At 38.5% G+C, this 23728-nt stretch overlaps 1 protein-coding gene across 1 annotated transcript in view; it reads right to left on the reverse strand.

Moving 5' to 3' along the window:
- Nucleotides 1–1320: 1320 nt before the first annotated feature.
- RFX6 (regulatory factor X6) overlaps nucleotides 1321–23728 on the reverse strand; it is a 36586-nt gene continuing 14178 nt past the window's right edge. The window contains exons 6-19 of the mRNA XM_042796016.1: nucleotides 23048–23075; nucleotides 18506–18613; nucleotides 16062–16139; nucleotides 15855–15968; nucleotides 13785–13834; nucleotides 12852–13011; nucleotides 11252–11396; nucleotides 9879–9988; nucleotides 7726–7843; nucleotides 6524–6646; nucleotides 4900–5109; nucleotides 3873–4382; nucleotides 2670–2888; nucleotides 1321–1523 (exon numbers count right to left, since the gene is read on the reverse strand). Coding sequence (XP_042651950.1) covers nucleotides 1357–1523; nucleotides 2670–2888; nucleotides 3873–4382; nucleotides 4900–5109; nucleotides 6524–6646; nucleotides 7726–7843; nucleotides 9879–9988; nucleotides 11252–11396; nucleotides 12852–13011; nucleotides 13785–13834; nucleotides 15855–15968; nucleotides 16062–16139; nucleotides 18506–18613; nucleotides 23048–23075 — 2140 coding nt within the window. The 3' untranslated portion in view covers nucleotides 1321–1356. The remainder of the gene's footprint in view (nucleotides 1524–2669; nucleotides 2889–3872; nucleotides 4383–4899; nucleotides 5110–6523; nucleotides 6647–7725; nucleotides 7844–9878; nucleotides 9989–11251; nucleotides 11397–12851; nucleotides 13012–13784; nucleotides 13835–15854; nucleotides 15969–16061; nucleotides 16140–18505; nucleotides 18614–23047; nucleotides 23076–23728) is intronic.

The following is a 23728-nucleotide window of genomic DNA, read 5'->3' on the forward strand; positions in this document are numbered from 1 at the left end:
CAGACTTCGCATGATGGAAAACACTAAAGGAAATCATACAGGATTAGGAACAAAAACTTCATCACAATCATCCGTTCTCTTCCACCAAAAATACCCTGGTATTTAATTCCCCAATATCCGGCATATATTCAATAGACTGAAGGGAAATACGGACATCGAAGAACCTCAAAAGACTGGATTGAAATCCAAATCTGAATCTGACGTTGGGACAATCAGATTATAAAATAACACCTGCTATTTCACGGATGTGTAGAAGGAAGTTTATTTTGTAAGTGTGTTCTCTTCCCTGCCCTCTTTAATACCACTAGTGAATATTCTTCACCTGACTTCTCCAGAAAGGTACATAAATGCATGTTTGTATACAAAGTATCATGGCACTTGTAAAATATTTTTTATTCAAATAGCTGCTCTGGAGGGTTGCAATATTTTTAAATCATCTTTACTAGGTTTGGTCTCGGTATACCCAGCTGCCCAAACCCCATGAAAGCTGATGGACATCTTTTTGTGGATTTGCACCGGTAGGAATTTTGGGCTCAGACCACAAGTAATTTTGAAATCCCATGAGGTTTTGTGGCATAGTTTAATTTGTTTCAGCTATCCAGCTACAGTAGCAGGCTCCTGCCATTAGTTAGCTTATGATATTTGCATGTTTTGTTTGGTTTATTTTAAGAGAAAGTTTATTTTAAAAGAAAAAAAATTCCCCACAATATGTTTTATTTATTTCCTGAGGAGTTTCACTTGCACAAGTAGGCACTAAACATTTGAAATTGACTTTCCAGAGCACAACAGTAAAAAACTTAAGAATTTGGTTTAGTTTCATTTAAAACAGTAAAAATTGACCTTGTAAACATTTCCATAGGAGGTGGGATACATACATTTGACAATCTGTCAAATAAGAGAAAGTAAACAGTTACTCTGTGGTCCTAATAAATAATGAGCAACACAGGCATTAAATAAACATTTTTATACAAAAAGATATCAGTGAAAGACTAAAATAGCATTTTTAATAAATTAGGAATAGATGTAATAATTTCTTTACAACTTATTCTTGTTTGCAGGAGTCACTGGCTCTTTCTGCTCACCCTGAATTTCTGACTGAAAAGTTGTAATGGCGAGAACAATCCTGAATGATTCACAAACAGGACCCAATCTGAATATAGCTACTTTTTTTTTTTTTTTTTTTTTTTTTTTTTTTTTTTTTTTTTTTCCCCGTGGAGGACACTAATGTCTCTAAAATGGCTCCTTTAACACCTATATGTAATACTTTTCTATTCCACCAGCTGAAGGGGATTGTCATCATAGCCTTAATGTCTGGCTTTGGAAAGCAAGCTTAAGGCACAGACATGTCTCTCCCAGTTAGGTCCCTCCAGCAGCTGCTCCCATGAAAACAGTGTTGATTGGTGGTAAAGATGACACCATATCTCTGCTTGGGGGGCCGTGGGACTCCAGATTTTCCTGAGAAGGGAACTGACCAGATGTTCCATACATACACTGGGAAGATGATGTAGTTTGCATGTTTGAAGCTGTGGGAAAGAAAAGTTACCATCATTCCAAGCTTTCTATCTATTGAATATAACAAAAAGCACAATCCAATTTCATCTGATGGAAACCCTTACCTACCAGGCACACCACACGAAGAATGGAAATGTTAATATTTTTGTACTCCATTCCATTTACCTATACTTCTACAGCTCTTCTTCAGTGGTTCCTCATGCCATCAAGGAATAGGTTAAAACCCACGTATAAGTGAACTCTGCTAAAAATCCAGCTGTGTGCCTGAAGTTTATGGCTTGCATATGAGAACTGTGCCAAGCTATTTATGTGCACTATGCTCGTCTTTCCGTATCTTGCACCATGCAGGTCCACAGCCACCGGTGGTGCCACTGCCACCACCTGGCACCTACCAACACAGACTACAGAAGATACTCAATGGGCCCCTGTGTGCTGGTGCTGGGGTGGTTTTTTTCCTTTCTTTAGCATCCTTTAAAGAACTAAGCACTGGATTCTTCCAGAGCCTTAACGGGGCAAGTAACGTCTGATCCTCTGTGCAAGGTTAACAGGTAAGAAGTGGGAAGAGATAATCTGGTGGAGAAACAAACGGTGCCCTACTTTATATCATCCAGGCAACTCTTTTTGGAATGTGACACCAAACTCAGCTGTCATTTGTTTAATGCATATACCAAAACAAACCCTTTGGGGTTAAGGAATTTCACCTAAAATTCACTGTCAGCGGGAGCTCTGCCTAATACACACAGTTGTTGAAGCATAGGGCGGGAAAGGACTATACCACGGGAAGTATAGATCTAGACATCCCTGACTTCATTTGATCTGTTTGACAGTGAGGATCCTTAAGAGACCTTAGAAAAGCCCAGTCCATTATTAGCTCATTTAATAGTTAGAAAGTGTCTCCCAATATGGATTTTTCTGCAATTCAGGCCAGTCATTCCACTCCTCACGGACAGTGGATCGCAGTCCGCCTTATGGGAGCGAAGAATTATTAAACCCACCCTCCTGGAATCTTAAGGAAAACACATCTTCTCATACATCTGAGCTATTTTATCTGTATATTGCATCTCATATACTATATATGTGAGATACAGTTTAATAGCCAGCCCTTGTTAGGATGCTAAAAAGTTCATAGCTCTTCCTCAGTCGTTGGCTATACTTACGCATAGGCGTCCGACAGACGATTGAAGGAGATGACTCTGTGTAGTAGGGGCCCGTTTGTTTTCTTCCGCCGTCATCCAAGATATTCAGTGGATCATGTATATCATTGTACGATGGCAACGATCGAATGCTGCTTACGCTGCTGATTACAGAAACATGTTGATCCACCATTGTCCCAAGTCTGTGAGATTCTGGATAATTTACATTGTTTCCATAGTATCCTATTGACAGGAGATTGGAAAAAAAGCAGAGTGAAACCACTGGGGAGGGGAAAGGGTAGGGTAGGAGCCTGTGATCACCTGGGACAAAAGGTGATTGTTGCCAGCTCAGTCCCTTGAGAAGAAGATTATTTATGTGCACATACAGCCCAGTAACATATGCAGTGATTGACCCAAAAGAGGGGTGATGACAAGTGAGAAAAAAAGATCCTAAGTGTTCAGTCATGCCTTCGGTACAGAATTGCCCTTCCATTCTGAGTTCAGAATCAAACAGCTGCCTGCAATCAGTGGCCATAAGAGACACCCTGGGAAATCCTATCCACAGTTCTGAAGCTCACAATCAAGGCAAGTACACACGGAAAGAAAATCTGCATGGTGATATATACTTACTGCACATACAAATCCATATAAAAGCAACATTTTCACCGTGTCTTTCTTCCAAGAAGAGGGAGGTGGTTTTGCCGATTGTATTTCTGAAGCAGATTGTGGCAATAACTTAACATTTTAAGTATGAGAAATATCAGGGCCAAAGTCTCAACTAATGCTAATGAGCATTTTTAAGCTTCGTTTCACCATCCTGACACTGTGACTAGAATGGTCCATTGTGCTGCTCCCAGAGGTAAGCTATCTTATGCCTGCTCTATTTCATAGCAGCTATTTTGGGGGCTTTTCAATAGATTGTTAGATCACAGGGTCATCCTGCTCTTCCTACCTTTGTGCATGACGTGGCGATGGTGCCAAAGGAAGATTAGCATAGGTACAGCAGATGCATTTGAGGTCAACTGAGGATTCACCAGAGGAAAATAAATCCTCCAGTAGCTTGTTAAGCTGCTTTACAATCTCTAAGTGTGTCATTAGAGAAGTGGAAAACAGGAAGGTATAAATAGGAGTTGAAAAATGTCTTCCAGAATAAAAATCAGAGAAAAAGTGGTTTACTCCAGCAAGAGAAGAGAAACAGAAGGGAAAAAAGAAAATATATATTAATACCATTGGAAGCATTAGCGGGATATGCTGCTCCTGGGCACGTAGACACTGAGTTGCTCAAGAAATTGAAACTCCCAGTATTCAGAAACTGCATATTCTGTGTGTCCTGAGACATAGATGAGGGACCATAGCTGGAAGGGGACCTGGCATTGTATGGAGACACAGCACAGCTGTTGCTGAAGTAGTCTCTGGAGAACTGCTGCTCACTCAAGGCATTGAATCGGCTGTGCTCTGCTCTGTGGTGGTAACCTCCTGAAGTGGAATGGGCCTGAGTTCTGAACACAGCCTGGTAATTGGAATTGTTTCCATAGTAATTCTGATTAGTTTGTGACAAAGTCTGATAAAGGGGTTCTGAGTAGGAAGAGCACTGCGAATGTGTGGATAACACTGGACCTACACTTGGAGGTCTCACAGCCATTGGCCCCTGGTTGATAACGCTTCCTCGGCTAATCATGGCTGGTGAAATGGGTGGAGTCATCAGGTGACCAGTGCTTTGGGACAGCTCCATCTGACCTGGAATAAATAAGCATTAGCCGTGATTAACGTTCAGACCGCAGTACTGCTGAACAGAGTCGACCCGTTAAGAAACTAACCCTCTAGGGAAGCGTACTTTACTGTGTGAAACCTTTACAAAGGATATGCATTGGCCCCCACCTATACAACACAAGTTCTTTAATCCATGGCTTCAGGCTATAAAGCTTCCCACTTTCCTTCTCCAGCCCGGAGGGAAATCCCTGCAGCTACGAGCCTTGTGTTCCAGGTTACTGTTCATTCTCTCCTCACAAGAACCTCACCAAGACAAGAGGAAGAGGATAGTTTTACCACTGTTCTAAGAGGATCTATTACTGGCAGGGCTCTACAATCTCTGCCTTCTGTAAATCAGCACAGAGGGTGAGCTCATGAAACGTTATTTACTAGAGGTCTTCATAAACGCGTCTGGTCATTGCTCCTCCCACAGCACCGCGTTACTGTGGGCTGAAGGACTAACAAGCAAATAAGAGAAGGTGAAGCTAGAAAAACTGATACATACCTGTCAGCTGCATATTCTCATTGTCTCCTGTGGCGAAGGGGTTCAGACCAGAAGGTACACTGCTAGGCTGGCTAGCTGACAAGGACACGTAGGTTTGCTCTGTTAGACACTCATTTTTGACGGAAGCGTCGCTGGGCAGAGAAGCAGCTTTGTTACGGTTTGCTAGGAAGCAAGAGCTTGGTGACGCGGTAAAGGTGGCTTTGCTTGCATCTGGAAGAGCAAGTGAAAACTCTCAGTGGCTGTTACGTATGCTTTTTGCACATAAATTCACCTGTAGTATATAGGTAACACGAGCTGCCTGATTTGTTCGTATCTTTGGTTGCTTACTCTAAACCCCAGTGAAGCCGCCGTATTTTGCATGTAGCCATTGAATACAAATCCTGCTCTAGTCTTGATCTTCCCAGTGGAACTGCTTGTATCATATTCCCTGGCCACAGTTTACATCTCAGAGTATCAGCTCCTTACTGAAGCCATCATACTGAAGGTACAAATCAGATTTATCCCTTTGAAGTAAATATCAGCAATTAAGCCAAGTAAATTGAATTGAGTGAATCAGGCTCACGACACTTCATCTTGAAGAATTAACAATGGGAATTTTAGAATGCTTGAACTCTATTTTCATACTGATATCTAGAGAAAAGCATTTTTTACAGTCAGTAGTTCCTCGGTTTTCTGCAGACTATTGATAAAGTCAGTGGAAGTTCTGCTGTTCTTCAGTGGAAACCATGACTTTACCATATGGTTTCAAGTATGTCACCTAAGTATCCAAGGATAAGGCAGCTACTACAGAGGACAAGGTTTTTTTTTTTTCCTGAAGGCTGAATTAAAAGAAAAAGCACAGCATCTACTGTCAGACAATTATATGCAAGTTTCTTGCAGAAAAGTGCAGATTTAGAATAACAACAACCAAAAAGTTAAAGATTGATTGCTGGTGCTAATGTTAATAAAAAATAATTCAGCAGAACCCAGTTGAGTTTCACTGGATTTTTAGGGATTAACTTGGACTAGAATTTGATCCAAATCAACCTTCATTAATTTTACAACAAAGGACCCGGAGCATATGTCTTCAAACTCTCTAACTTTGAAGAAGCCCGGTAGATGGAAAATGCTGAGGATACTGTTTTAAATTAATTTTGTTTCTCTTCCACATAGTAATACCTCAGCCAGATGCTAAATAGGGCTCCATACTTGCGTTCCAACCTTGCAGGGATGTTTTGCATTCTGCTAACATTTAATACATCCCTAGTTCAAGGTGTAATTACATACTCAAGCTTTGGCAGGAAAACTGGATTAGGAATTCCTGCCCTTTCTGCTACTTATACCACTTCCCACACTTCAGCTCGTGGCCCTTCAGATGTACCTTACAAGTGTTTGTTGCATCCCAGATCATTTCAGTGATCCAGTATATTCACATTCCCACAAAATGTTATTAAGTGAACTACGGTAAGAAGGTGAGAATGCATTGCTGAGTGAATGGTCACAAGTTTTTCAGATTAATTTGACAATGTTGCATATAACTACACCCTTAGGAGAAGACAGTAAGCCTGTTTCAGTTTAAAGTTAAGCAAATATGTCCATTTCTGAAAATACGGCAGTACATTCTAAAGACTCAAGCTCTAGTTACCTAAATTCTTCATGTATTTGTCCAGTAGATTCTGGAGTTCTTGTTCTTTGTCATTGTTGAACTGTGTCTCCATGGCAAGCAGGATGTACTCATCTAGTAGCATGCGGATCAAATGAAAAGAACCTTTTGGAGGAGAAAGAGAGAGAGTAGCTGAGTTATCTTTGTGACCATCTCTCACCACTCTAGGAGAAGCGAGTGAAACAAACAAATAATTGTGGACTTTAAATGACCTGGCAAGACCAACAAGGAATAGTGCCTAACTTCTAGCTCTAATCTCTCTTTGCACTGGCCCACCTAGCTCAATTGTTTACTGTCCTGTGGGCTATTTGACCACTAATTACATCAAAGAAAAATACTGATGAAAGTGAGACATGCTTTATACTTGAAGAGGGCACACAGTGGAGCTAGATAAGGCTGAAGTCTGCTAGAATGCCTCTGCTCTATTTCTGTTTGCCTTGTGCTAAATAACCAGACAATAACTGGTGAAGTCTTTGACCTTATTTCAAGGATATATCACATTAAAAACATGTCTCTCCTTACAGACATTTCAAATATCCTCTGAATTTTAGATAACAGTGATCCTACAACTAAACTTAGGAAATGATGTACTAGATTTAAAGTGAGTTTCACTTGCTCTACCATCTTCTATTTTATAAAAGGTTCTTTCTGAGAGTCCCCAAAAATGTAAACATTTCTAAAGATGGACATGTGAACCTTGATTTTTAAAAGCCACAAACACTGATGAATTGGCTGTATGCTGATCCCAGAACTAAATGAGTGGTGACCTGCTAAATTCTTTCTGCTTTTACGAAAACATACCGTGCACAAGAACTTCTATACAGCAGTAATGTTTTACCAAACTGATCCACATATACTGTCCCCTATACTGAGATATGCAGTTACACTTTCATCGCCATATCAAAACAAACAGAGCTTCTGGCTCCTAAATGGCAAAGCAGTATCAAAGTTCAATTCAAAAGAAAAATGCCTATTAAAAATGAACATGTGTCACAGGTCACCAACAAAATATTGCTAGCATTCACTGTGAAATGTTAGTTTGAAAAACACACTACACAGCATTTGTGGCTTAGATCAAAGAATCTTTAAACTAGGACAGGTTACTCTGCTCAGGAAATGGTGGAAAGCTGGTGAGTGCTAGCACATGTGTACAAAATATGAGTGTTTTTACAAAGCCCAGGTACCAAAACTCGATGCGTTGTTTAGAGTTAGGTTATGCATCACTCGAGCACCAAAAAAACTCCATTTGAGAAGGAATTCTTGAGCTCTCTTCTTTAATGACCTCCCATTTTGCTTGCTTGCCTGAAAGAGAATAGTAAAATACTATTAAGTATGCTGACTTGCCTTTTGGACACAGGAGAGAAGAAAGAAGAACTGAATATGCTTGAGAGTTCAAGGGATCCTTGACTCAGGCTGACGTGGCAGGGTGGATCAAGCTGCCTGATTCAAGCTATCTTCATAATGTGTGTCCTAAAGTGATAAAGAAGAGCAGCATTCACTCTTTTCAGTGCAACCAGAGTAGAGCTCTGACAGTGTTAGATGAAGCAAACTGCTTACTGCTTGGGTTCTGTTGTGCCCTGAAGGTATATAAATTGCCTCTTTTTTTTTGTATTAAAGGTGCCAAATTGTTCTGTAAATATGCAGGTGTATAGGGCAGAAAGAAAGAATAAAAACCCCACCCCCTGGCACTGTGTTATTCCACATAAACAGGGAACAGAAATTAGTCTTTGCACTTTAATGAATCTGTAAAATACTGGCCAGACTTTCTCTTACAAAATGGCATGTTTACTGTCAAAACACCGATGCTTGTTAGGCCGCCTATTTCATACTGTCGCTTTGCTCTGGCAGTGGTTTGCTCGTGTGGTAACGTATGCCCTGTTGCTTTTTCAGACAGAAAGCAGAGAAGCTGTTGTGTGAGTTTGACAGTAACCACACTTTAGCATGAACAGAAGGCAGACAGCAATGGATGGATTACATGTTCTGTAAATTATTAGCTTCTGCTTAGTTGACCTAGCCTCATATCAGGACTTGTTGGTATTTCTTACCCTTAACTACAGGAAAACAATGATAGGAACCATACCTGTTAACTTTAATAATACAGCATCACATAGTAGATGCTGAATGGGAGAGTACTTCACCTTTTCTGCCTGGCTTGTTTATCGGGAGTTGTCTTCTGAAACTGTGGAATCAATTTTAGACCATAATAATTCGGTTCTAAAATAAGCTGTGATTGCTCAGCTTCAGTGGGAGTTTTGTGCCTCCGTAAGTGTGTGTGAGGACTTGCCTTGGCTCTGCTGCTCCGAATCATCCAAAGCTCCTCACTGCACTGCTCACATATGACAGCAAACATTAGGAAATTCAAAGTGCTTTAAGAATAAAGAAATTATCACTGTCTCCATTGAAATTTGGGAAAACAGGTGAAGAAAGGAAAAATGACATGCCCATGGTTATTCTGTAAGTGGCAGAGTCACTCTTCTGCAAGCCAGTCAAAGCTAACTGCACTGTCTCCTCCTCTTGCATCCATTCATATCAAGATGCTCCCTAAAATGATGGATAAGATACTGCATTTCCAGGTAGAGAAGACCCAAAGAGAAGACCAGTTTTCAGCTACTAGTGAGCAATGTGTAACATTTTATTCTGCTACTTTACACTCATTGGAGTCACAAATTGGGTAAATATCTCTTACTTGAGCTATAACTCAGAACTCAATTATTTTTTTTCCAAGCTATAGTGTAATCATTCCTGTATAACTACATGCATATAAAATACTTGTGATTATAAATCTTCTTGTAAATCGGGGGTGGGGGGAAATGTCCAATCAAAAGCATCAATTACTGTGGTAAGCACCTTATAAAGCTACAAAACTGGCCTGCAGAAATCCTTCTACAGCTTAGTTGCTTCTGAATCCATCTGCTACATTAACTTATACCACATACGTTGCCATCTGAATACCATGAAAGAAATAATTGCTTCTCTAAGGAACAGCCTTTGCTCACCTTACCGAGCAGTACCCCTGTGATTCTGCAGGCACAGATAAGGTGGATGGGTTTCTTTCACGTACTGTTTATGAAAGTGCTGACTTGCAGGTTTTAGTCAAGATACTTCTCAGTTTGTCACACACATAAGACTGTTCACCGGCATTTAACATGATGAATTAGAACTAACAGCACTGGAACCTTTCACACCAAATAAAGAACTCCTCTGTTACAATAAGGAGATGGGAGAAGAGTTGAGAATCCCATGTGGGAAACCGTTGGGACTGCATGAGTAAGGGCCTGTGTAAGTAGGAAGGGGAGCAGGATTTGGTCTTGAGTCAGGCAGAACATTTGAAAGGTACCTTGATTACCCTTTGCTCAACCACAGTATCCAACCATTCAATAAATGATTCCACAGTGGCATTCTTCTTTAGCAGGTCCTTCAGTTCTTGGAACACTGTAACAGAGTCATCTACCATGTAAAAAGGAAAACATATCATTGCACACTATTTGGAACATGAGAAAAAGCCACTCACCGGCCATATGACAATATTGTAGCATGGAAAGGAAGAGCAAAGAATTAGAGCAGTGAAGAAATAAGCAATTCTTCAGCAAAGCAAGCAGACACACATCCATTACACGTATATATTTTAATTACTCTAAGCATTACAGTGATAGAAGCTGTAAGGCAATGAAGTTTTATAAGAAAAGAAAAGCAAAAAAAAATGTATATTTTCCATTCCTGTTAAGATTCAGACTTGAAAACCTTTCTATTACTAAGTTTGGTAGTAAAGCTTTATCTGTAAAGTGGCAGATTTGCATATTGTCTTAGGTTTCCCTTATATTTTACAAGTTTCTCACAATATAATGTAAAGCTAACTTCCTCAATTCTCATTTTCAAAAAAGTGCCTGAATGACCATTTCTCTTTTCCTTTTTTTAACCACTGTGAAAGATGACAAAGAACAAAATATAAAACAATTACACAAAAAGTATGAAATGGGCAACGCAAAGGAAAATGTGAATAGGATTGTAAACCACTAAAAAGAACAGACTTTCATGATCAAAATAACAATATTTAGAGTACACACTGCTATTCCTTTCAGCTCTCCAAACTCTGATCAACGTGATTCCTATGACAGAAGCTGTCTTTTTCATAGAGAAAATGGCTATATCTTTTTTCAACAACAGGTATGTATATGAAAATTCACACCCTCAAAATTTGTGCTTTGTTCCACACTGTGGATGAAAATAGCCGTTACACTTTATAGAAAATTATGGGGTTTTGTAAAGATTAACTTTCAGAAAAAAAAAATCTATTCATCACCAAAAAAAAAAAAAGTAAACTAGCTCAAAAATCCATTAAATTAAGCCATAATGATATGGAATTCTGGAGACATTTTTAAAGAATTGATCTGTGCTAATATCCCCATATGATTAGGACAACACTTTAAAAGAGAATTTATTACACATAGAAACTGATACGTAAATGACTTTTTCATCAACCATTTAAAGTCATTTAGCTGGGATGACTTCACAGCGCAAGATTCTGTTCTTGTAAGACATGCTATGGTAGCCAGTTGGTTTTCTTAAGCTACTGAAGTTAACACTGAGCTAAATTAGAGAATGCAGTGACCATATGTGCCTTTTCTCAGTCCTTCTCCAAGGAGACTAGTGTGGCATGGCATGAAAGAGTAAATTACTTTTAATAATACAAATATATCACCATGGACTTACATTCACTGTAGGCATCCCCATCAGAGTCTGTGCTCCCGGAGGCTGCAAGGAGTGCCTGAGAGCCAATACTATTCAAATCAACTTTTTCAATATCCGACACCATGGAATTCACCACATGCTGATCAAAAAGAGCTGGCCGAGCAATCTGTAAAGACAATGTAAAATGCTGAGAGCCTGTCATGGCTTAACCCCAGCTGGAAACTAATCACCACACAAATACTCACTCACTCCCCAGCCCCCTGTGGGGTGGGGGAGAAAACTGAAAGTGTAGAAGTAAGAAAACTTGCGGGTTGAAATAAAAGCAGTTCATTAAACTTAGAAAAAGGAATAACAATAACCATGATAGTAAGGAAAAGGGGAAAAAAAAAAAAAAAAAAGAACAACAACAAAAAAGAGAAAATACAACCCAAGAAAGACAAGTGATACAATTGCTCTCCTGCAACTAACCAAAGCCCAGCCAGTCCCCAAGCAGTGGTGTCCCCACCAACCTTTCCACTCATTTTATTGCTGAGCATGGCATCATACGGTATAGAACATCCCTTTGATCAGTTGGGGTTAGCTGTCCCAGCTGTGTCCCCCACAGACTTTTTGTGCACCTCCAGCCCACTCACTGGTGGAGTGATGTGAGAAGCAGAAAAAGGCCTTGACTCGGTGTCAGCACTGCTCAGCAATAACTAAAACATCCCTGTCTTGTCAACGCTGTTTCCAGTGCAAATCCAAACCGTAGCCCCATGCTAGCTACTATGAAGAAAATCAACTCTATCCCAGACAAAACTAGCACAGATCCACACCTCGGGATCACCTGAATAACTCCTCAGAGAAGAATCTTACTCTGTTTAATTTTCTGATCATGGTGGAGTTTTTCATAGATCACATGAGATAATGTTTCCCTTCCGTTAGGCTTCTAATGCTCTTCTAATGCACTTTCCTATCAGATCAACTTCACGATGTCACCCATGTGCTACTTCTGTCTTAATATTTATGAAAGAGAAAACTAAGTCAAGATGAATATATGGTGCATCTACAGTTTTTTTGTGAGGATTACCACCTGAAAGCCCAAGCTGTTAGCACTGAAGTTCCCCGAAAGGCATTGCATCCTCCTGTATAAACTACCAACCCATCACAGGGCAGTGCCTCCTAATTGCAGATACCTGTATCCTGCCAACACAGCCTTGGAGCCCTCAGCTACCTGTCACTCACATGTTGTCCTTTCAGTCAAAACTCAAAAAAGAAATAAGCTCACTAAAGGGCATCATGGACAAGACAGCAAACCTTTGCTAGGCAAGAAGGATCATCTGACGTTTTCCAGTTTGGAACTAAAACAAGTACCTATATGTTCCACTTCATCATTGGATTGCCAAAAGTTCCCATGATAGCAGTTCCTTACAACCATGATCTTTTCTCTCTTTTCTACTAAAAAAGTTTGGAGTTTTGGTCAGATCTATTTACGGCCGCTTCCTTCTTGCATGGTTAAAACTACAAGATGTAAGTCTTCCATGGCTGAAGATGAACCTTGAAAAAATAATGCATTATATCTCATAGTCAGCAAGGTGCACTGAATGTAACTGACAATTTTCGGATGTATAATCTTACTCTTTACCTGTGCTAGGTGTAGGAATGACGTCTGTCGTTTCAGAGAGGAAACAAATCTTCGTGCAATAGGCAGTTTCTTATCTGTCAGATTTTCTGGTAGATTTTCCAAAGAGGAAACAACCCACTGTTCCCAGTTTTTTGCAAAATTTCTTATATCTGCCAGTAAACTATAGGAAAAAAGATGTGTTTTAGAGAAACATCAGTAAAAATTGTCTTGCATTAGTTTAAATAATTGTGTGTCAATCTATGATTAACAGACTTTTGGACATAGCTGGGAATTACTCCTCAGGTGTCACCAAAAGGAAACAGGAAATAATCAATCATCAAAAGGATAAAATTGACTATAGGTATCTGTACCTCCTCTGAGAAAAAATGTAAGCCATCTGCGAATGGAAATAGGTTGAAACCCACTAGCTTTAAGAATAAACCATAAGAAATCCAAGAACCATTAGAGATATCTGAAGCTGAAGGCCTTAGTCAGACATAAAACCCCAAACAAGACGCCCTTCGAGGGAAAGATGAGAAGATTTGGGGGTAAGTTATAAAAATCCTCTTATTAAGAGAAAAGGCTTAGATTATTATGGTGAGGCATAGGACACAAACCTGAAAAGTGTTCTGAAAAAAAAGGTAACCATTATTTTTCCTTAAACAACACAAGGACATTTGTTTCTTTTTTGATCTTCTAGGGCTTTAGTGTAGAAGAAACCTATTTCGAAATATCCAATAAGCCAGTAAAATGGGACATTAAAATACTGTGTAATATTTTAAGGCTGTTCTATAGCTGTCCTCAGAGCTGACAGTATTTTACCATACCTACTCTACTGTTCTAAAAGTGAGCATAAATATTGTGAGAAAATTTCTCTAGGTTATATAATTTCTGCTACTTACCTGGAATATGCCTAACAAACAGAATGTAGCATTGTTATTGTCGAACACCTACCTTTCTGGCATTTCTTGCATTGTTGCAGGGATGAGTACATCTGTAAGGACCTTCAAAAAGGGAACAGAAAATGATATCAAGCTTCTACTGGACATCGATTAATTCAGGTCTGACTCGTCTACTTAGATTGCAAAGTGATAGGGACAGGAAATTTATACAGAATAAAGCCATTCAACCTATTGCCCAGATATTTATATACTTAGATTTCTCCCACAACTTTTAGATAGGAACATATGAGATATTTATATACCTAGATAGCTCTCATTCTTAACGTATGCCGGCATGCCAGTAAAACAAGAAAGTGCTATCACTCACGTCCTACAGTAGGGAAATCAGTAGAAGTGGGATGCATAAACACTGTCTTTTCCAGCATCGCTGTGGGACTCGGTAAAGCAGATACTCAAACATCTCCCAAGTTCTCAAGTGCTATTTAGCCACTTGACTCTTCTTTCTGCCACACTGAACGTGACACTGAAGGTGTTCAGAGTTTAGGACGAATCCTCTATAGCTAAGTGTGGTGTGGAACTGTTTTGGAAAAAAACTGTGTCATCTGGCATGCCTTCTGGGGAATGTTGTTGTGGAGGGCAAAGTTGTTAGCTTATATCCCCAAAACCTGTTTCCACTACTAATGTAAATGGTTTGATAACACCACAAAAAAATTCCTCCTTTTTTCTGGCAGCTATGCTGTCAAGAATATCTAACATGATCATAAGTGAGAAACAGTGAGAAACAAAGAAGAGGCCCAATAGTAAATTTATGAACTTTTGAGAAATTCTGTCTTATTCTATTTATAATTTAGTGCTCCTGTAGCATTTCTTCTTCTGTCACATTAAATAGTTATTACAAATAAAGTTAATATTGGGACAGCCCGTTTAGAGCAGGAAAAAACACATAAACTCAAAGTACATTATAACATCTACAAGTAAATGAAGTTTAATGGCTCATCTCTAGGGCAGTAATTATGATCTTTGATGTTAATCACCTTTACTGCACTCTGCTAACTAAAATACCTCTCCTTTACATCTCAATATGCTTCTAAGAAATACGCATTTTGATCTTTTCTGGATTTTTTTCCCCATATTTTTATACAGTAAAGAATGACAAATAGATGACAATAAGGCATTCACCGCTAAACAGACCCAAGTCTCTGACTGCTTAGTGTTTACTGCTACACCAATAGTTCTTTCTTCCCATCGATATGCCATTCTGAAACGTGTTAGAGAGAGGATGACAATCCTTTTCTATTTATATGGCAAGTTCTATCAGAGGAATTTACAGTACTTTGCAGCTATTAATTAATAATCCAATTTGATTTTCCTAATTAAAAACTCATGGAACTTTGGTGGCATTACTTTATTTTTTCCCCAGTGCTCTGTCTCTTAATCCTGACCTCGCAATACTCCTTAGTGTCACTTAGTTTCAACTGCTTGTGTGATCATGCTGTGAACTGGATCAAAGAACTCATATGGTACAAAAACTCTGCAAAACAAATGTTCCTTAGATATTTTTTAAACCCAAACCAGTTCAGAGTGCAGCGGTTTTGCTGGTACATCTAGCATCATAGGAACAGAAATGAAGTGCAGCAGGCAGGAGAGGCAGGAATATTTTAACCCAGTACTGTTCCAGCTTTGTAACATGAAACCATGGCCTGGCATAATCTGTGAGTAGCAGATTTGCATGGGGAATCATCTCACTGATCTGCCACAGACTGTCTTTGCTGGTAGAAATTGCAATAATCTTTTAAGTAAAAACAAGGCTTCAGTTTTCCTCCAGGCTTAATTTAGCCAGCCCTGTCAGTGAAGCACACAAGCATTTCTTTTAGCTACATCCAAGTAAGGGTGTCAGGATTTCACCATTAGTGTGCTGCTTGTAGTCACACTAAGTGTGCAGCAGAGCTGAGACTGGAGTCCAGCTCTTCCACGTGTCAGTTCTATGTACCTGATTTCAGTGGAATCCCTACTGATTTACACAGGTGAGAGGCAGAAAGCAGTCATGGCATCCTGCTGTTCTAACTCCAACGCTGTTTTTACACAAGCGAAAGCTGTCATGTGGTTGAGATGCTTAACTTACCTTATAGAGTATTGAGTCACAAACACAGAAGATGTCAACGATGATGGGATTTTCAAGCAGGGGAAGAAGATGGTCAGGCATTCCTTGCCAAAAGTGTAATAAGAAATGCTGAATCTAAAGGAGTAGGAACCAGATTCATGGACATAAATAATGCTTTCTTGGCTCCCTGTGCATATATACCAAGAACATGTGTTCAAACAACCTTACCTCTTCAAAGTTCCCATTAATTGCATTGTCAAGGACACACTGACAGTGTGTTTTGTACATCATGATAAGAGTATCTACCTATTTTGGAAGAAAAAAAGATTAAACAGAGTTTCTTAGCTCTCTCGCCTAGTGCTATAGTGATCTAGGTCTCTGCTTTCTGTAGCTAGTATTTAAATATAAAATAGAAACTGTGTTACAATGTAGGCAGTCTATATATCCAGAAGTGATGCAGAGGTCACTCATTTCTAGTTTTTATTGACATCTTTAAGTCTCAGTGCTGTTGTCGGAAATGTAGCATCTGAATCTGTATACATTGTGAAAATGAGGATATCAAGGTAAGGCAATAGCTAGATTAGCCAGTCAGATGGTAAAGTAAATTCACCTTTCTGAAGCGAAGATTAATCCCAAAGAGTAGTGCAAGTTAATCATTAGGCTACTATAGGCGTCTATGAGTGTTCTGAAACATCATCTAGTTGGACAAATGAGAAAATAGCTGCCAGTCATTTGGTCAAAGTTTAATCACTGCCTTACACGAACTGAACTTTAAAAAGCAAAACTCTCTTTTATCTCATCAGGCTAATTTATCTGAGTGGAGTGTTCCCTTATTTTAATAACTGTGCAGAGGTATTACGAGACTTTGTAAAAAAGGTAGTAAATTTTTACATTCTTATCAAAATATAAAACAAGGAATTTGTGAAATATTTTAAGGAAAGAAAAATGCTAGCAAAACCATCCTTATGGTCCAGAATCACAGAAAATTTGTCACAGCTTGTGAACTTCTCTGGCAAACCAATGTCAGGTTTCAAATGAACCTAGTACCACCTTATTTCAATAGGTTTAGCATTTAGATTTCTTTGAAAATGGACCTTGGTCACTTTCAGAGCTGCTTCTGTAACTGCGTATCTTTGAAAAACAATGGCAAGGCGTGAGATTTGCAAATATTTTAAAGAATTTTTTTTAAAGGGTTGATGGATATTTAAAGTTTCAGTAAGTTTTCTTCAGAAGCATAAAATGCAGCGATTATCAATCTATTTTAGCCCAGACCACTACATTTATGGATTTGCCAGAGATCTCAGTTACATGCAATTTCTTATGAGTTTAATGCAGGAGTCAAACTTCACATATGGGCTCTCTTCAACAGAGTACCTAAATAGCTTTGGTTCAATAACCCTTAGTCAGGTAAGCTGAACGAGGGGAAAGACAGTAAGGAAATAAAACATGAAATAAGAGAACAAGGAATGAGGGAAGAGCTGCAAGGAAAGAGAGTGGGGGACACACAGAAATTCATCTCTCCTCCCACAGTCTCCTCCCAACTCCATGAGTCTGTCCCCAGAGTCACCCACAAAGTCCTGCTGAGCCCTCCCATCATCTGGTTCCAACATCAGACCAATTACACGCTGCTGACACAAACATGAAACAAAAAATGAGTTGCATTTTTTTCTTCATTGTTGGAGTGGTAAAATTCAGTTTTGCTTACGCTGCTGTGTTGGGTCTGCAAGGACCCTCACATGCTCTTCCGACTTAAATGTTAGGAGAATGCTGTATATATGAGAGATGTCAATTAACTGATGGAGACTATAGCAGCGGGTGATGCACACTGCTGAGTACACCAGTTCTTGGGCTTTCTTTAGGAACTGTAAGATTTCCAGCTAAGATCTCTGTACCACAGATGCCTCCTTTCTTTAGCTCCTCACAACAGGAATTCTAGGCTTCACTACTTTCACAGAACAAACTTAAGAGGAAAGGCTCATCAAACAAAAAGCTTTAAAGCAGCATATCTCAAGACAGCCACCATCATGACCCGTACTGGAGGCTAAATCGGGGAGTTCACAATGTGTATTAAAAGATTTCTAGCACAGTTCAGGGATGTAGCAGCCTATAACATGACCAGAAACAACACAGACATAACACACAGGCAAGTAGTTCAAGACACAAAACATGCCAGCGATACTGCCAACTCAACAGTTACCCTTACGATGAGCAATACTGAGTATTGATTTGAGGAATATGATTTTACTAATTAAAAAAAAAGCTCAGATTTTCACAGTCTCCTTTCAAACAATTAATGAAAGAGCATAAAGTCCATCTAATTATTTGTGGTGAATTATTTGTTCTGATCTAATCAGAATGAAATTTACCTTAAATCCAAAGGCATTTGGAATGAATACAACTCTTAGTTATTTGTTTTGCTCTCCCCGTCTTACATACCATCAGTTTGTAAAATGCTAGGTCAGTTAATAGGTAAATAATTCAACCACCTTTCCAGCGGAAAGCCAGTTAATCGGTGTTAGTAAAGGTTTGCCCCCTCTATAAATCAGTCACCTCTGTTTGATTATGGACATTTCTGGCTCTTTCATGTCAATACCTCAAAGGCTAAGATACGAAAAAACATTCTGTGGCAATTTTTGATCTGTAAGTCAGAGAAGAAGTAGCTCACGTTTTACCTTGTCTTTAGAAATGCACCCTTGAAGCAAAAGGTGTTGAGCACTTGGAAACTCTGGGAGGAGAGTCCCAGTTTTGGAACTCAGAGAATATTTACGAGTGAAACCACCCTGAAATGAAAGAGAAAAAACAGGAACATTGAAATAGTTAATGTAGATTCAACTCAAACCAATAATTCATGCTAAACTTGTATATTATCCCATGAGTCTCTCAGAGTTCGAGAATACTTACATTCAGATAATCCTTCCAAAATATTGATGCTTATCCAGATCTGGATTCCAGCTCAGGAAGGTAATTAAACATGTACCTAGACCTAAACTCCATCAGATAATTTTCAGAGTGGTGCAACCTTTGAGCCACATTACTTCATGGAATTCTACAAGCTTCAGATTTATTCTGTGTTTAAAAACTAAAGTGGAATACTACTCTCCTCTACAGTATGGACCGTGATATCCTCAGGGAGAGCCTAAGTTTAATTTAATATGTAGCTTTCTAGTGCACAGCTCTGGAGATACTGTTCTCCCCTGCTCTCTTCCTGTTCTGATAGCACAGCAATAGTGATTTCTGATATTTTACTATGGTAACCATTATTTTAGTTTACCGTAAAGTTTGATAATATTTTATGATGTTATGGATGCAATGGTATGTAGGGTCTATGGACACTTCTGAACTGAGTGTTTATTATACAGCTCTCTGTGATTATGGCAGATTTGACATGAAGCTCTGGTTTCATATCTCAGTAGGAATGATATTCCCAGCTGTTTAGTGTTCTCCATTGGCTTTGTTGAGACACGGTCAATGTTGACCTGAAGACCAGATCAGTTCCTCCCAAATTATGCTCAATTCTGCTGATCTGAGAGTTTCAGTTCTTAGAGTCCACCTCTTAAGCCTCTTCAGCTTGTGACATCTGAAATATCATTGATACAGCTTCTACTCAGTCTACAGACTGAGAGAAGATAACTGAATAATTATTAGCTGCTAGCCTTTGGAGAGGTGGGACTGAAGGCTGAACCAACAAGCAGTCTTCTGTGTGTGGATACTGACAGTGAAACAATATATGGTAAATCAACACTTGTTTAGATCCCTAATCTAACACTCTCACAAAATCTGATTTAGGCTACTTCTCAGTAAAGCTGAGCAGCAACATTCTGTAGTGACATAGTGTTACTGTGCTTATATTGATAATGCACACCACATTACGCTTATTAAGCTCTCAAGTGATATAATTAAGATGAAACCCTTATCCTCAAGAGAAGCAATAAAATCTGTATTATGATTCTGTCCTTACTGACTGAATTGTGCTTGTTTTCACAGGATTGCATTCAAACCTAGAGAAGATTATTTGTCTGAAGCCCTTTGTTCTGTTTTAGCCCACACAGTCTTCATGTCAAGGCAGTCTCCAGAGCCTTGAGCAGGACTTCTGCATACTCCTGCAGTAAATCCATTTACGTCTGTGCAGATTCCCTTTGTACTAATGGATGGAATTTACAACCATGCATGAGGCATTTGAGCAGTACTTCAGGTGGCCTTTCCCTATCCCTTTGCATAGTCGGATTTCCCTGAAGTGGGAATAGTAGTGTAACATATAGTGTAAAAGTGCAAAGGAGAGTATTTTCTTATAAATGTTGACTCATTAATCGGAGGCCAGTTTCAAGCGAAATTCTTTTAAATACTGAATGCAGAAAACCATAGCTGTAACTGACTTATTCACCATATATATGCTAATAGTCCTATTTTTATAGGAAGATATGTCCACCAAAACAGACAGCAAGGAATGAAAGCACACATCATGTAAACACACTCTACCTGTGCTATCTACTGTTCAAATACATATAAAGCTCTAAGTCAAAGAAACTGTAGAAATTTAGAAACATTAGTACTAATTCGTGTCAATACTTTTGCAGTGTTATAATTGCCTATCAGTATCAGGAGGTTTGTTCTTTTTAACAACAGGAGTAATCCTAATGATTTTATTATGCAATTACCCATGAAATATATTAAAAGCTCTGATTAAAAGGGATTAGTTCATTTAAAAGAAGGCAGTGATGGTGGTGGGAGGTTTAAGAGAAGATAATCTGCAGTGTTTTTTAGCTTGCTAATGGATTTATATGACTGTGCTTCAGTTCTAGGTTTAATATTTTAACCCACTGCCACTTGCCCTTTCAATTTAATGCCATCTGTTTCTAATGGCCATTTAACATTAAGATAATGACAGTAATATTATCTGCCTAATTAACCATGCAGACTGTAATGGTGTACTAACTGGTTTAGATAAAAGAATTTGCTGATATCTCCCCCTACAGAGAGAATACTAGAAAATGTGATAAAACATACCAGAAGTAAACAGTGTCCCTGGCACTCAATAAGTGTTCATTCAAATGCCATTTACTCAGTATATTTAGACAATCAGTGCCTTAACATCTTTTCGATGTCTTTATGTTCCTTCTGAGAATTACACCTTATGCAATCATTGTAAATCTTTCTGGAATACCTAATTGCATGTACTTTCCAGCAAATGAGTAAGGATACATCACCCGTTTGCTTTAATGGAAAGTATGATGCCAAATTTTCACTGCGCTGGGATTGTTAAAATTCAGTATTGACCATGAAAGACATGTCTTTCTTTTAAGACCTGCCTGAATTTCAGACAACATAGAACTAGACAATCCAAAACTCATAGTTCCTCACTTATTTCCACCAACTTCTCTGTGATTCTTTTTCTGGGAGGACAAAGGTATTGAACTTTGGGGCAGAAACAAGACAGGCTTTTGGGACTGTCTGTTCCCAAACAGACTAGTAATGCCACATCAGAGATGGAAGTAGATGTGTATTAAATTATGCCATTTTTCATCCCAAAACTCTGAAAGACTGAATGCTGTAGTAGTGCTCATGACTCCTTGAATATGTTGGGGATGTCCCATGGCTTAGCACTACCTTTTCTTGATAAGAAAGCTGATTATCTGAAAAGGGAAAATGCAGCAGATCTACTCTATCTGAACCTCACTAAAATGCTTAACACGGTGTCACCATAGGAAATTATTAGTTATGCTGGTGAGAATGGGGATTACTACAAGAATGTAAAACGTTTAAGAAACTGACTTGAGCTGAAATGCTAACAAGTTGTGTTAACAGGGAAACTAATGGGTTGAAAAGGGACTGAAGTGAAGATTCTCAAAGATCAGACTTGGGGCTAATCTCACTGAATAATCATAGAATAAATTGGCTGACATAAACTAATGAAATCATCAATAAAGAGGAAGACCAAGAGGTCATGTAGAAAGATCTGGATGGCTTTGAGATAATGGCAATAAAGGGGGATGAAAATCAATAGAGCAAAGCTACACTCTCAGGGGCCAATAAGAATTTCTGCTATCAGCTAGGAGTTGCTTATCTGGAAATGAAAAAGAAGAAAGATTTGCTGTGTATCAGTTGATCACAGAGGGTATATTTAGCCTAGTAAATTAAGTGGTGTCAGGAAACATTCCCAGGCAATACTGGAACAGTATTATTCAGAATGGCCCCTGGCATTCTTTTCTCCCATGCCAATTAGCAGTCTCCCAAAAAATTCCTAGTCATGCTTCAACAGTGACTGCATGCTACAGAATTTTCTCCCATGACAGTGTGGCTCAGATGTGCCTAAATTATTTCGTAGGTTTGAGAGTTCAATAACATGAATGCAGGCTATTCCATGCCAGTTGAACTTAGTGTCAAAAAACAATTATGGGGGCAATCCTTAACCTTTCATATAGAGTAATTAATAATTTTCTGGTACAAATATGACCAGAATGACAGTGACTATACCATAATCTACAGTAGTGAAAATGTAGGCTACTTGTGGGGAAAAAAACAACAACAACAACAACAAAAAAAACAAAACAAAACAAAACAAAAACAAAAAACAAAAAAAAAAACAACCCAAACACAGTTCTAGGGTTCATCAGAAGGAATATTTCCAATATAAATTGGAGGCATGTCATTTGCAAGACTTTACATTTTTTTTCTGTAAAGATACTCAAATCTGAACAAGCACAGTGAAAGGCTATAAGGCTGATCAGAAGTGACTAAAAGGTGCTGCCTGTTCCATTTAGCAAGCAAAAGCAGCAAAAAGACATATCACAGGAAAATGTCATCAGCAGTTAAAATTAGAGAAAGACAATCCTGACCAGGAGGTATAAAATTCAGTTTATTAAAAAACAATCTTTTGGCTTCCAATCAGACAAATAAGATTCTGAAAAAACCCTCCTGCAAAAGTAATGGATGCAAAAAATTAAGCTAGAGCTTTGCTTAAGAAGGTCTATTACAAACCTCTGTGGTTATGGGGAAATGGATTTGAACAAGAACCCCCAGAAGGTGTCTTCCAGTCTTATATTTCTTTTAATATTTAGAGGAGAAAATATTGAGCTTCATGAAAAAAGGCTATGCAGACTGATCTGTAATGAAAAATGCTGTTGTAATTTTCAAAGAAGTGGATGTAGATAAAACCACAGGTCACATAATATTTGGATTATAAACAGACGTGAAAGCTAGCAGACTACAGAACTTACCTCATTCTTTAACTTGCTTCCAGAGAACCTTTGAAAATAAATACATTTTATTATTTCTTCATAAGCAGAACAATTTTAGAGTTTGTATATATATATACACATATAAAATAGATAGATAAAATAGATCAATTAGAAAAATTATCACATTTCTCCAAATGTAATTATAATAAAAATCATGCCTTTTTCTTAACTTCTATTGTTTTGCAAGTACCTGAGGATATCAGGAGACCTACTGATGTCTTCTAAAATATGAAGATTCAGATCATTGACCAAACAGTAAAGAATAAAACCCAGTTTCAGTTTTTTCTTTGGATCTTTGCAACTCCACAAATAGCAATAGTCAGCATAGGTGCAAGTCCATAAACTCTTTACCAGATAATACACAAAGTTTTTGATACAGCTGAGTCAATTCAGAATAGAAAAAATCTATTTAGAATTTACACGTCTTAGGGAAATGAAGAAATGATAGTGCTTCTTCATTCTTTTTCACTGCAGTATTATTCTGAGGTAGGCAAAATGCATTTCTGAGATCACAGATTTATTAACTGGCAAAAATGTGTTGCGGTATAGTGAATGTCCTACTGAGAGTCCACCTGAGACATTCTCATTGAAGTCCTGGACTATCAGGACTATCAGGCAACTCTTTGGTGCAGAAATTAGAAAGTACATGTTTTAAATTAC

Source organism: Tyto alba, unplaced genomic scaffold, assembly GCF_018691265.1.
Source record: "Tyto alba isolate M040663 unplaced genomic scaffold, T.alba_DEE_v4.0 Super-Scaffold_22, whole genome shotgun sequence".
Classification (NCBI taxonomy): domain Eukaryota; kingdom Metazoa; phylum Chordata; class Aves; order Strigiformes; family Tytonidae; genus Tyto; species Tyto alba.